Source organism: Salvelinus sp. IW2-2015, unplaced genomic scaffold, assembly GCF_002910315.2.
Source record: "Salvelinus sp. IW2-2015 unplaced genomic scaffold, ASM291031v2 Un_scaffold4708, whole genome shotgun sequence".
Classification (NCBI taxonomy): domain Eukaryota; kingdom Metazoa; phylum Chordata; class Actinopteri; order Salmoniformes; family Salmonidae; genus Salvelinus; species Salvelinus sp. IW2-2015.
Window position 1 is genome coordinate 8236 of NW_019945977.1, and position 12215 is coordinate 20450.

The window sequence follows — 12215 nt, forward strand, 5'->3', positions numbered from 1 at the left end:
AAAATGAATGGTGTACTGTATGACAGAGTCATAGACCGTTTAGCCAACATGAAAGAGAGGAGGATGACATTGGCGTTCAACTAGTCTACAAGTAGGGTGAGTCAACATGTTTTGTTTTACTTGCGCACACAGAAATCAGTACCAAGGGATGCCACATGATATTTAGCAACATTGATTGGACTAAATTGTTTTGGTATTTTTAAAGTTTGTTTTCACTGTATTATAGCCTAGTTGATTTGATGACATTTAAATGTTTAAGTGTAAATGGTGCTGGAATAGCGGAGGAGGTGTCTCTACTGTTAACTTTAAATGTAAGCCTCCTGTAAAAAATTACTCTAACTTACTGTATTTCTTTACAGTAGTGCAGGAACACTGCTGTAGTTGGCGGTGGTGAGCGAGAGAAAGAGAGCTGTAATCTCATAGTTGAAACCAAGACTGTTCTCAGGGCAGCTCTGCCGGATTTGACTAGCAGAATATACTTTTCGTAGCAGGTTAGGAGAATTAACGCAGCAGGTTAGGATAATTAGGTAAAGGTTAKRGAAAGCTAAAATACTAACAATGTCCCCGACSCGACTCGAATCTATCTACAACCAGGCCWGCCCTGAGAAAAGTCTTGATTTCCACTAATGCGATGCGCCTCGCCAAACGGTCTGTGAGGGAAGACTCATGAGAAAATAAGCTTTATGTTCTACTCTAGCTATTTTATTGTTGGTGGAAAAGTCGCCTAAAATATTTTTGTGAGCTGATTAGTATGTAGTAATTCCATACACTATATTTTCTATATACCTACTGCAGGTTTTCTTAACTAAGCTACTACTAGCTAGCTAACGTTAGCTTGTTAGGATTGTGTTAGCAAACAGTAGCCAAGTTGACATGTCGGTCTGTTGCATTGATCTTTCAGGTTTCTCTGTTTCCCTGAATCACTCAGTGTGTTCTCTTTAACCAGTGTAGGCATGGAGGGTCTTCAAGATGCAATAAAACCCAATTGGCAAGTTGGAGACCGAGACGGTGAGATCTTTGTCAGAGCATCTGAGGGCAATGTTGGAGTGGAGAATATTAAGACCTTGACTATGTTCAACCGGAGGACATCAAAGACCATTTGACGCCAAATAGTGCCGGAATTGCTTCAGTCCTTCAACCAAAGAGGTGAGATCTTGATTGGCGAATGTAACAATTTACATAAAGGTGGTATCTAGAACGTAAAATGGTTATTTGCTGTCCCATAGGAGAACCCTTTGAAGATCCCTTTTTGATTCCAGGTACTTACATGTATAACCCTTTTGGTTCCAGGTAGAATATTCTGGGTTCCATGAGAACCCTTTCCACAGAGGGTTCTACATGGTACCCAAAAGGGTTCTACCTGGAAACAAAAAGGGTTCTCCTATGGGGACAGCCAAAGAACCCTTTCGGAACCCTTTTTCTAAGTGTACACACCACACACAGGTTAAAAAGGTTCTGTAAATAGTTAATTTGTTTGCCCTCAAATAAAATGGTTTATGCTATGAGGGAGCGAGACAAATGTAATAAGGGACAGAAATGCCAAAATACAATAAAAGTACAAAATAATACAAATGTTTCTTTAAATTGTTTGTTTGTCTTTTGTGCTGGTATGGAGTGCAGCCTGCTAATTCTATTAAGAAAATGAAGAATGGATATTATCTGTAACAATGGATAGGACTCTTGTCCTCCTCCAAGCATCAGTGACCTCCAGGAACAGTGGCCTTTCCTGCGACCACTTCAAAACCCTCCCTGACATCGTGATTGACAGTCGCCTGACTCAGCTCTCTGGCAAGAGTAAGAGAATTGTCAAAAATTTTTAAAGCCAAAAGACATTTCTGCCATTCTTTTGTTGATGCCCCCCTTCAAAGAAGAGGACGAATCTCTGTTCTCTTTGGCAGATGTAAAGAATAGTGTTTTTAGACTTATAAAGTTTTATGATTAATGGTGTTTATACTGTACTATTACACATGATATGATATTTTTAATGTTTTGTGATTATGGTACTGTAACTTTGTTGATGTCGAGCGCGAATTCCTTATTTCATATCCAACATTTTTATGCAAGTAAAGTCCAGGTCAGATAAAATGTTATGAACGGAATGGAAACAACAAAAATTCAAACAGAATTGGGCAGGTAGTGTTCTCCTGGCATCCGCCAAACCCAGATTCATCTGTCGGACTACCAGTGGTGAAGCTTGATTAACACTCCAGAGAACGTGTTTCCACTGTCCAGAGTCAATGGCGGCGAGCTTTACACCACTCCAGCCGACGCTTTGCGTATGGTGATGTTAGGCTTGTGTACGGATGCTCGGCCATGGAAACCTATTTCATGAAGTCCCGACGAACAGCTCCTGTGCTGACGTTGCTTCCAGAGGCCGTTTGGAACTCGGTAATGAGTGTTGCAACCGAGGACAGAGACGAGCGGCTGCAACTGTTGTTGCTCTAGACGTTTCTACTTCACAATAACAGACTTACAGTTGACCAGGGCAAGCTCAAGCAGGGCCAAATTTCAAGAACTGACTTGTTGGAAAGGTGTCATCCTATGACGGTGCCATGTTGAAAGTCACTGAGCTCTTCAGTAAGTGCCTTCCACTGCAATGTCTTGTCCTATAGAGATTGCATGGCTGTGTGCTCAATTTTATAAATCTGTCAGCAATGGGTGTGGCTGAAATAGCCAAAACCACTAATTTGAAGGCGTGTCCACATACTTTTGTATATATAGTGTATATTTATTGAATATCTTATCAATTAAAATAGCCAATTTGTGTGCAGTCAATTAGCTTAATTTCTCAGTGATCAAATTATATTTCCACCCCCCCCAAAAAATAGCTTGAAAACTAATCTTAACTTCAGAACAATCTGAGATGGTGAAGTTCTATTCCTCGTGCTCTTTTGAGTCAGAACCGCCCCAATTGAAATAGGCGTCCATGCATTGATAACCTTCAAAAATGGCTGATACAGACCCTGCTGCTAACCACAATGGAGAGGAGAATTTGTATCCCCACCCCAATACGGCCGAACTGACCAATGCTGATATCTTGCATCGAGACAATATTTCTTCTCTTTTGATCCTTTCTCTCTCCTTCTGTTGCCTCTCTTTCTCTATCTTATCCTCTTCCTGTTTCTTCCTCTCCTCCTCTTCTTCGATCTTTATCTGGGCCGCCTGGTACATCTCATTGGTGTAGTGTTTTCCTCCATTCTTCTTCACCATCTYCTCTATCTTCTYCAGCAGCTCTGTAACCTGAGTGTTGTCTYTTCTCTTGTCATTRWTTAGGGAGTGATATCTGCCCCCACASATATTGATGAGTTTCCGTAGMTCTTTGCTCTCAGCCAGAAACTCCTCCACTGATTTTCCCTTCAGTTGATCTCCATGTGTGAACAGCAAGATGGTGTACATTGAGGCTTCTTCTCCAAAGTTCTCCTGGATCCACTTAACAGTGTTCTGCTCCTCCTCTGTGAACCTTACCCCCAGTCTGATCACCAGCAGGAACACATGGGGTCCTGGGACTGACATGTAGATGGCCTTTTCTATTTCACTTTTCATTTCYGTATCAGTCAATTTTGTGTCAAAGAGTCCTGGTGTGTCAATCACATTAATCTTCTTTCCAGCCACCACTCCACTCTGCTTCATACAGTGTGAGGTAACAGACTCAGGGGAGGAGTCTTCTTTAAACCCCTCCCTCCCCAGGATGGTGTTTCCTGTTGCACTCTTCCCTGATCCAGTCTTCCCCACCAGAACTATCCTCAGGTCAGAGAGCTGCCCTGAAACTGGAAACAGACAAGAAGTGCTTGAGTTGATAGTGTCTTGATAAAAGGCTTCTGAACACTGTGTGTGTGTGTGTGTGTGTGTGTTTGTGTGTCTGTGTCTGTGTGTGTGTGTGCGTACCTTGGCATTGACCAGTGAAGTCTTGCAGACAGAGTGTCAACAGGAACATAATCCTCAGAGTCCTTCCTCTTCCTCGTGCCATTACTACTACTGCAGCCAGTCAAAAACATGGAAACAGACGATGACCTCATTACAAAATAAAAAGTACACATTTCTTCAATGACTCATCTGAGAGTGTTTGGCAGAGTTCCAATGTTTACAGATGAGAATAAACTCAATTATATATTTTTCTCAGCTATTTGACTTTCAACTGATAAAAACTATTAAACTACAAACTATAAAAAKAGTAATGTTATGTGGTATAACTGTTGTAAGAAAAATTACATTCCCTAACAAAGTAGCCTACATCAGGTGAACATAATGTACTCATATGGGGCGTATCAAATGACATTCTAAACGTGGCTACTATTCTACAGTTTCCTGGCTGCTGCTGTTAAGACCAGATAGCCCAGTTAGAGGTGGTGTCCCATTACCATCAAACAGCACATCTACTGTGTAGACAGACAGGAAGAGTTCAGACAATAAACAAGTGGAATCAGTATAACTGAAACCACTACTTAATGTGTAAATCAGGAGGTGTCTGAACACAAAGCATGTGTTCCTCTGTTCTTCTGCTCTGACGTTGCTGACACCAGATCTTACAACGCCTGGATAGGTATTTTACATATCAGCTAACCACATCATGTGTTTCAGCAATCTGTATTTACACATAAATATGATTATTTATGATTATTGATTGATGATGATTGATTGATTATGATGATTATGATTATTTACACATAAATATTAACAGACATGTTATCAATAAAATGTCTACTTRATATTGTGCAACAGTTATTCAAATACTTTAAGTAGATTGTTGTACAACATTTAATTAGTAAGGTAGTTAAGTTGAGTACTCACTTTTACTGTGGTTGCACGGATCTGTATATTGTTGTCTGCTGTTGTCACAGAGAGCTGAAGCAGTGGTCCTGCTGGTTTTGCAKAGCCAGGTGCCCCAGGTGGGTGGAGATTTACCTCAACGACCAATGGAATGGTCTAAAACTCATGCAAAACTAAAGTGCTGCACCTTACAATACCATTGTGCTGCAGCTTACATTCTGTTAAGTTTCATTTTCCCAGCACGTACTCAATTCTAGCCAATGAGAGAATGTTGCTAGGCAAACATTATTCTACTCAGGACAGGCAAAATCTGCATTTTGATTGGGTATCGACGTTCAACCTTGGCTGCTTGTCAGAATCATAAGATAGGCCACGTCTTTGGATAAAATGAAATAACAAATAAAACTGCATTTTGAAATGTAACTGTTGTTGTAACTTTATACATAGAGTACCACAGCATGAGTCATATTACCCATAAAACCTAGCTGTCAAAGAGGGAAATGGTTCCATTTATTTTTCCGCCTTTCATTTTTCACATATGTAGGTGTCATAACCAGCCATAAAATAATGTAAGATATGTCACAACAGGTCTAAATATATGTATCATGACAGTCTTATGACCATATTATGACAGGTTATGACAAGTTATGTCAGCTGTTATGACATATTAAGGCCAGGCACCACAGGCAAAAAATTCGATTTTACTTCCATCTGTCAATTTTCAGATTTGGGGATATTTTGCAACTATAACTTCCATAAAATTTACAAATAAATCGACAAAAATGTATATAAATACTTGATTTGTATATTTGTATTTGTATACTCCGTCAACTACACCTAGCATACGTTTAGTTTTTGTTAGCATGTTTCATGTAGTGTCACGCCCTGACCGTAGAGATCCTTTTTATGTCTCTATTTTGGTTGGTATTTGGTTGGTGAGTTTGGGTGGGCATTCTATGTCTGGTGTTCTATGTTGTCTATTTCTTTGTGTTTTGCAGTGTGTGGTTCTCAATCAGAGGCAGCTGTCTATTGTTGTCTCTGATTGAGAATCATACTTAGGTAGCCTGTTCCAACCTGTGTTTGTGGGTGGTTGTTTCCTGTTTAGTGTTTGTTTCACCTTTCAGGACTGTTCGTTTGTCGTTTTTTTTKTTTTGTCAAGTGTTTCGTATTTTATAAAAAAATATGAACACTTACCACGCTGCACCTTGGTACTCTTCTCCTTCTCCCGACGACGTCCGTTACATGTAGCATATCAACCATTATTTTTTAAAGCTAGTTTTCAGGCGCATTTTGGTCCATAAATGGATATATCCTTTGTAGACGTAGTACTTCACGCTGAAAGATGAGTAATTTCCAGTTATCCGATTGGTTACTGGTATTTAAACGCCCTTTCCGGCAATCTGATTGGTTAAAATGCCTCGCGTCCCGCGCAGCACTTTCTTGTTTGAAAATATCTCCCGCAAAGAATCCACGTAAAGAGAGACAAAATGAGAAAATCTACAAGAATATACCGACAGTATGTGAATAAAAATAGGCGATCTCAGTAAGCCAATACGAGAAAAGCAGTGAATGAAAGAAAACATTTGCCTGATCAGCCGATCGAGACAGTGGTAGTACAGGTAGAGGAGGAAAAGGAGGTAGCAGGCAGCAGCGCGTCACAAATTAGTTGAGATGAAGTTGACAGATAGCAACGATCAACCAGACATCAGCCAGCCAACAGTTGCTTTTATTCCACGTCACAAATAAACCAACTTGTACGTGATTTGATTTGCCCTAAGTGTCTGAACACTGGACTGAAAAACACCATAGACCCCACCAACCAGGGATTCTGTTAGGATAGAATGTGCACACTGAAGGTGATCGTGATGCATTTAGGAGGAGTGTTCACACTTTCCTCCAGGTTACAGGAGTGCTCCAGGGGAGATAGGGCATTTAATATAAATGTGAGGATGGTTCTTCTAGCCCACGAATTTGGACTTGGTTATGCAGCTTTTAACTTCTTATGGCTGGGGGCAGTATTCAGTAGCTTGGATGAATAAGGTGCCCAGAGTAAACTGCGTTCTCCTCAGTCCCAGTTGCTAATATATGCATATTATTAGTAGTATTGGATAGAAAACACTCTGAAGTTTCTAAAACTGTTTGGAATGATGTCTGTGATTATAACAGAACTCATATGGCAGGCAAAAACCTGAGAAAAAATCCAAACAGGAAGTGGAAAATCTGAGGCTTGTAGGTTTTCAACTCAGCCCCTATTAAAGATACAGTGGGATATTGGTTATGTTGCACTTCCTAAGGCTTCCACTAGATGTCAACAGTCTTTAGAATCTTGTTTGAGGCTTCATTTGTGAAGTGAGGCCGAATGAGAGGGGAATGAGTCAGAGGGCTGGCAGAGAGCCACGCGCTGGTCACGCGCATTTCACATGAGAGGGAGCTGCGTTCCTTTGCTTTTCAACAGACATATGAATTCTCCGGTTGGAACGTTATTTGTGTACTAAACGCCCTAACAAAAGAAGCTATTTGGACATAAAATGATTAACTTTATCGAACAAATCAAACATTTATGGTGGAACTGGGATTCCTGGGAGTACATTCTGATGAAGATCATCAAAGGTAAGTGAATATTTATAATGTTATTTCTGATTTCTGTTGACTCCAACATGGCGGATATAAGTATTTGTTTTCTGAGCGCCGTTCTCCGATTATTGCATGGTTTGCTTTTTCCGTAAAGCTTTTTTGAAATCTGACACAGCGGTTGCATTAAGGAGAAGTGTATCTAAAGTTCCGTGTATAACACTTGTATTTTCATCAACATTTATGATGAGTATTTCTGTAAATGGATGTGGTTCTCTGCCAAATCACCGGATGTTTTTGGAACTACTGAACGTAACGCGTCAATGTATACTGAGAATTTTTGATATAAATATGAACTTTATCAAACAAAACATACATGTATTGTGTAACATGAAGTCCTATGAGTGCCATCTGATGAAGATCATCAAAGATTAGTGATACATTTTATCTCTATTTGTGAATAAAAGTGACTGTGAAAATGACTGTGTTTTTCTGTGGCTTGGCTCTGACCTAACATAATTGTTTGTGGTGCTTTCGCTGTAAAGCCTATTTGAAATCGGACACTGTGGTGGGATTAAAAACAAGATTACCATTAAAACGGTATGAGAAACTTTTATTTTTGAGGAATTTTAATTATGAGATTTCTGTTGTTTTGAATTTGACACTGGCTGTTGTCATATCGATCATATTGAGTCCTATGGATTCCTTCCTTGCCGTCTCAGCTCATATCAGAGACATGACAGGAGAGTGACAGGTAAATAAAAGGGAGAGTAGCCCATTATTGTCAGGTGCAGACTACAGACACCCTGGTTCGATTCCAGGCTGTATCACAACCGGCCGTGATTGGGAGTCCCATATGGCGGCACACAAATGGCCTATCGTCATCCGGGTTTGGCCGGTGTAGGCCTTCAATGTAAATAAGAATTTGTTCTTAACTGACTTGTTAAATAAAGGATCAATAAAAATAAAAAATGGTTATAACCGTCTCATAACATGTTATGAYGCTGGGTGTCAAGTAAAGTGTTACCAATAATTTCATATGTATAAAGATAAGACGTGTATGCACCCAGTGCCCAAGGAAGCGAAGGTAACCTGCCTAAATGATTAACGCCCCGTAGGACTCACTTCGGTAGCCATGAAGTGCTTTGAAAGGCTGACTCAAAGCAACAGCATCCTCCAGGAAACCCTAGACCCACTCCACTTCGCACACCGCCCCAACAGATCCACAGATGTCGCAATCTCAATCGCACTCCACATTGCCCTTTCCCACCTGGAAAAATGGAACACCTATGTGAGAATGCTATTCATTGACTATAGCTCAGCGTTCAACACCATAGTGCCCACGAAGCTCATCACTAAGCTAAGGACCCTGGGATGAAATACTTCCCTCTGCAACTGGATCCTGGACTTCCTGAAGGGCAACACCCCAGGTGTTAAGGCAACAACACGTCTGCCACGCTGATCCTCAACACGGGGGCCCCACAGGAGTGTGTACTTCTTTATTATTGTATTTTTTATTTCACCTTTATTTAACCAGGTAGGCCAGTTGAGAACAAGTTCTCATTTACAACTGCAACCTGGGCAAGATTAAAGCAAAGCAGTGCGACACAAATGACAACACAGAGTTTCACATGGGATAAACAAACGTACAGTCAATAACACAATAGAAAAAGTCCATGTAGAGTGTGTGCAAATGTAGTAAGATTAGGGAAGTAAGGCAATAAATAGGCCATAGCGGCAAAATAATTACAATTTGGCATTAACACTGGAATGATAGATATGCAGATGATGATGTGCAAGTAGAGATACTGGGGTGCAAAAGTGCAAAAAAAATTAAATAACAATATGGGGATGAGGTAGTTGGGTGTGCTATTTACAGATGGGCTGTGTACAGGTACAGTGATCGGTAAGCTGCTCTGACAGCTGATGTTTAAAGTTAGACAGGGAGATATAAGTCTCCAGCTTCAGTGATTTTTGCAATTCGTTCCCATCATCGTCAGCAGAGAACTGGAAGGAAAGGCGAGCAAAGGAGGTTTTGGCTTTGGAGCGCATGCTACGGGTGGGTGTTGCTATGGTGAGAAGTGAGCTGAGATAAGGCGGCATACTTAGTACCGGTATACTTGATAATTAGTCCCCTCCTGTTCTCCCTGTTCACCCATGACTGCGTGGCCAAACATGACTCCAACACCATCATTAAGTTTGCTGACGACACACAACAGTGGTAGGCCTGATCACCGACAACGATGAGACAGCCTATAGGGAGGAGGTCAGAGAGCTGGCAGTGTGGTCCCAGGACAACAACCTCTCCCTCAATGTGAGCAAGACAAAGGAACTGATCGTGGACTACAGGAAAAGGCAGACCAAAACAGGCCCCCATTAACATCAACGGGGCTGTAGTTTAGCGGGTAGAGAGTTTCAAGTTCCTTGGTACCCACTTCACCAACAAACTATCATGGTCCAAACACACCAAGACAGTCATGAAGAGGGCACGACAAAACCTGTACCCCCTCAGGAGACTGAAAAGATTTGGCATGGGTCCCCAGATCCTCAAAATGTTCTACAGCTRCACCATCGAGAGCATCCTGACCGGTTGCATCACCGCCAAGTATGGCAACTGCTCTGCATCTGACGTTAAGGTGCTACAGAGGGTAGTGCGAACGGCCCAGTACATCACTGGGGCCAAGGTTCCTGCCATCCAGGACCTAGATAATAGGCGGTGTCAGAGGAAAGTCCATAAAATTGTCAGAGACTCCAGTCACCCAAGTCATAGACTGTCTTCTCTGCGACCGCACAGCAAGCGCCAAGTCTAGGACCAAAAGGCTCCTTAACAGCTTAAGCCATAAGACTTGGGCGATATATTTTAGTATAAATTAACATGGTAGTGTATGTGATTTAGTGGGGATGTATTAGTAAATTAAATGGTAGTGTTGTACTTTAGTGGGATACATTTAGGATAAATAAATGGGTAGTGTGATGTATTTTGAGGTGGGGTGTAATTGCAGTATAAATTAAATGGTGATGTATGTATTTAGTGGGGAACATAGAGATAAATAAATGGTAGGTGTAGTGTAGGTTTAGTTGGGGGAATAATTAGTATAAATTAAATGGTAGTGTATGTATTAGTGGGGATTACATAAGATAATGTAAATGGTGAGTTATGTATTTAGTGGGGATCCATAGAATAAAATTAAATGGTAGTGTATGTATTTAGTGGGGATATCATGATAAATTAAATGGTATGTTATGTATTTAGTGGGGATACATAGAATAAATTAATGGTTAGTGTATGTATTTAGTGGGGATACATAGAATAAATTAATGGTATGTAGTATTTAGTGGGGATACATAGAATAAATTAATGGTGTTATGTATTTAGTGGGGGATACATGATAAATTAAATGGTAGTGTATTGTATTTAAGTGGGGGATACATAGAATAAATTAAATGGTAGTGTATGTATTTAGTGGGGATACATAGAATAAATTAAATGGTAGTGTATTAGTTTAGTGGGGATACATAGAATAAATTAAATGGTAGTGGTATGTATTTAGTGGGGATACATAGAATAAATTAAATGGTAGTGTATGTATTGTAGTGGAGGATACATAGAATAAATTAAATGGTAGTGTATGTATTTAGTGGGGATACATTAGAATAAATTAAATGGTAGTGTATGTATTTAGTGGGGATACATAGAATACAATTAAATGGTAAGTGTATGTATTTAGTGGGATACATAGAATAAATAAATGGTAGTGTATGTATTTAGTGGGATACATAGAATAAATTAAATGGTAGTGTATGTATTTAGTGGGGATGACATAGAATAAATTAAATGGTGTTGTATGTATTTAGTGGCGATAATAGCTAAATTAAATGGTAGTGTATGTATTTAGTGGGGATACATAGAATAAGATTAATAGGTAGGTGGTATGATTTAGTGGGGATACATAGAATAGAATTAAATGGTCAGTGTATGTATTTATAGGTGGGGATAAGATTATAAGTGTGATTTATAATAAGAATAATAAAGGTAGTTATATAGGCTGTATGAAGTTTACATTTTTAATTAAGGCTTGTTTTTGATGATTTTAGGTGACAGTTGTAGGCCAATTGTTGTATCGTGTTTCATATTGTCAACAAGACTAATTAATTGGATCTTGTTCTACACTTCCTGTATATACCTCTTTGTTTCTTGGTACAAGTCTGTTTTGTTCTGAGAGGTGGAGGAAAGAACAGGAGACAGAATGCGTTGGAAATATATACGTCAAGAAGAAGGAGATTTAAGATGGCTTGTGACAGTAACTAGCATTGTGTCTGACGGTGGTAGCAGCACAGTAGTAGATCCCGTTATATTCGGTGTTTTAAACAGGGGTAATTTTCAAGGGTTCAATGGTCTTCAAAAAGACTGAAACGACCCCTGGCATATAAAGATGTGGAAATTAAGAGGTTGGAGTGGGGCAAAACCTCAGTGGGTTTAAGTGTCGCAGTAGACTGAGTTAATACTGTAGCAATGAGAATCAACAGACGTCAATACAATCAAAATCAAACATTATTTGTCACATGCACAAATACACAAGTGTAGACTTACCGGTAAGTGGTTACTTCCAAGCGCCTTGACAAAGTGCAGTTAAGAAGTGTTAGAAATGTTTCCCAATAAACTAAAGTAAAACAAATTAACATAAGTAATGTAACACAATAACATAACAAAGTAACGAGGCTAATAGCTGTACGGTAGATATGCGGTCATTTGTACATGGGGTGAAGTGACTATGCATAGATAATAAACAGCGAATAGCTGCAGTGTACAAAACAAATGGAGGGGGGGGGGGTTCAATGTATATGTTTGGTGCCATTTTGATTAATGAGTTAGAAGT

At 39.9% G+C, this 12215-nt stretch overlaps 1 protein-coding gene across 1 annotated transcript in view; it reads right to left on the reverse strand.

Annotated features, from left to right (window-relative positions):
* Positions 1-2614: 2614 nt before the first annotated feature.
* LOC112077566 (GTPase IMAP family member 8-like) overlaps positions 2615-12215 on the reverse strand; it is a 27502-nt gene continuing 17901 nt past the window's right edge. The window contains exons 4-6 of the mRNA XM_024144063.2: positions 4789-4902; positions 3886-3975; positions 2615-3767 (exon numbers count right to left, since the gene is read on the reverse strand). Of these exons, the coding sequence (XP_023999831.2) occupies positions 2875-3767; positions 3886-3975; positions 4789-4902 (1097 nt within the window). The 3' untranslated portion in view covers positions 2615-2874. The remainder of the gene's footprint in view (positions 3768-3885; positions 3976-4788; positions 4903-12215) is intronic.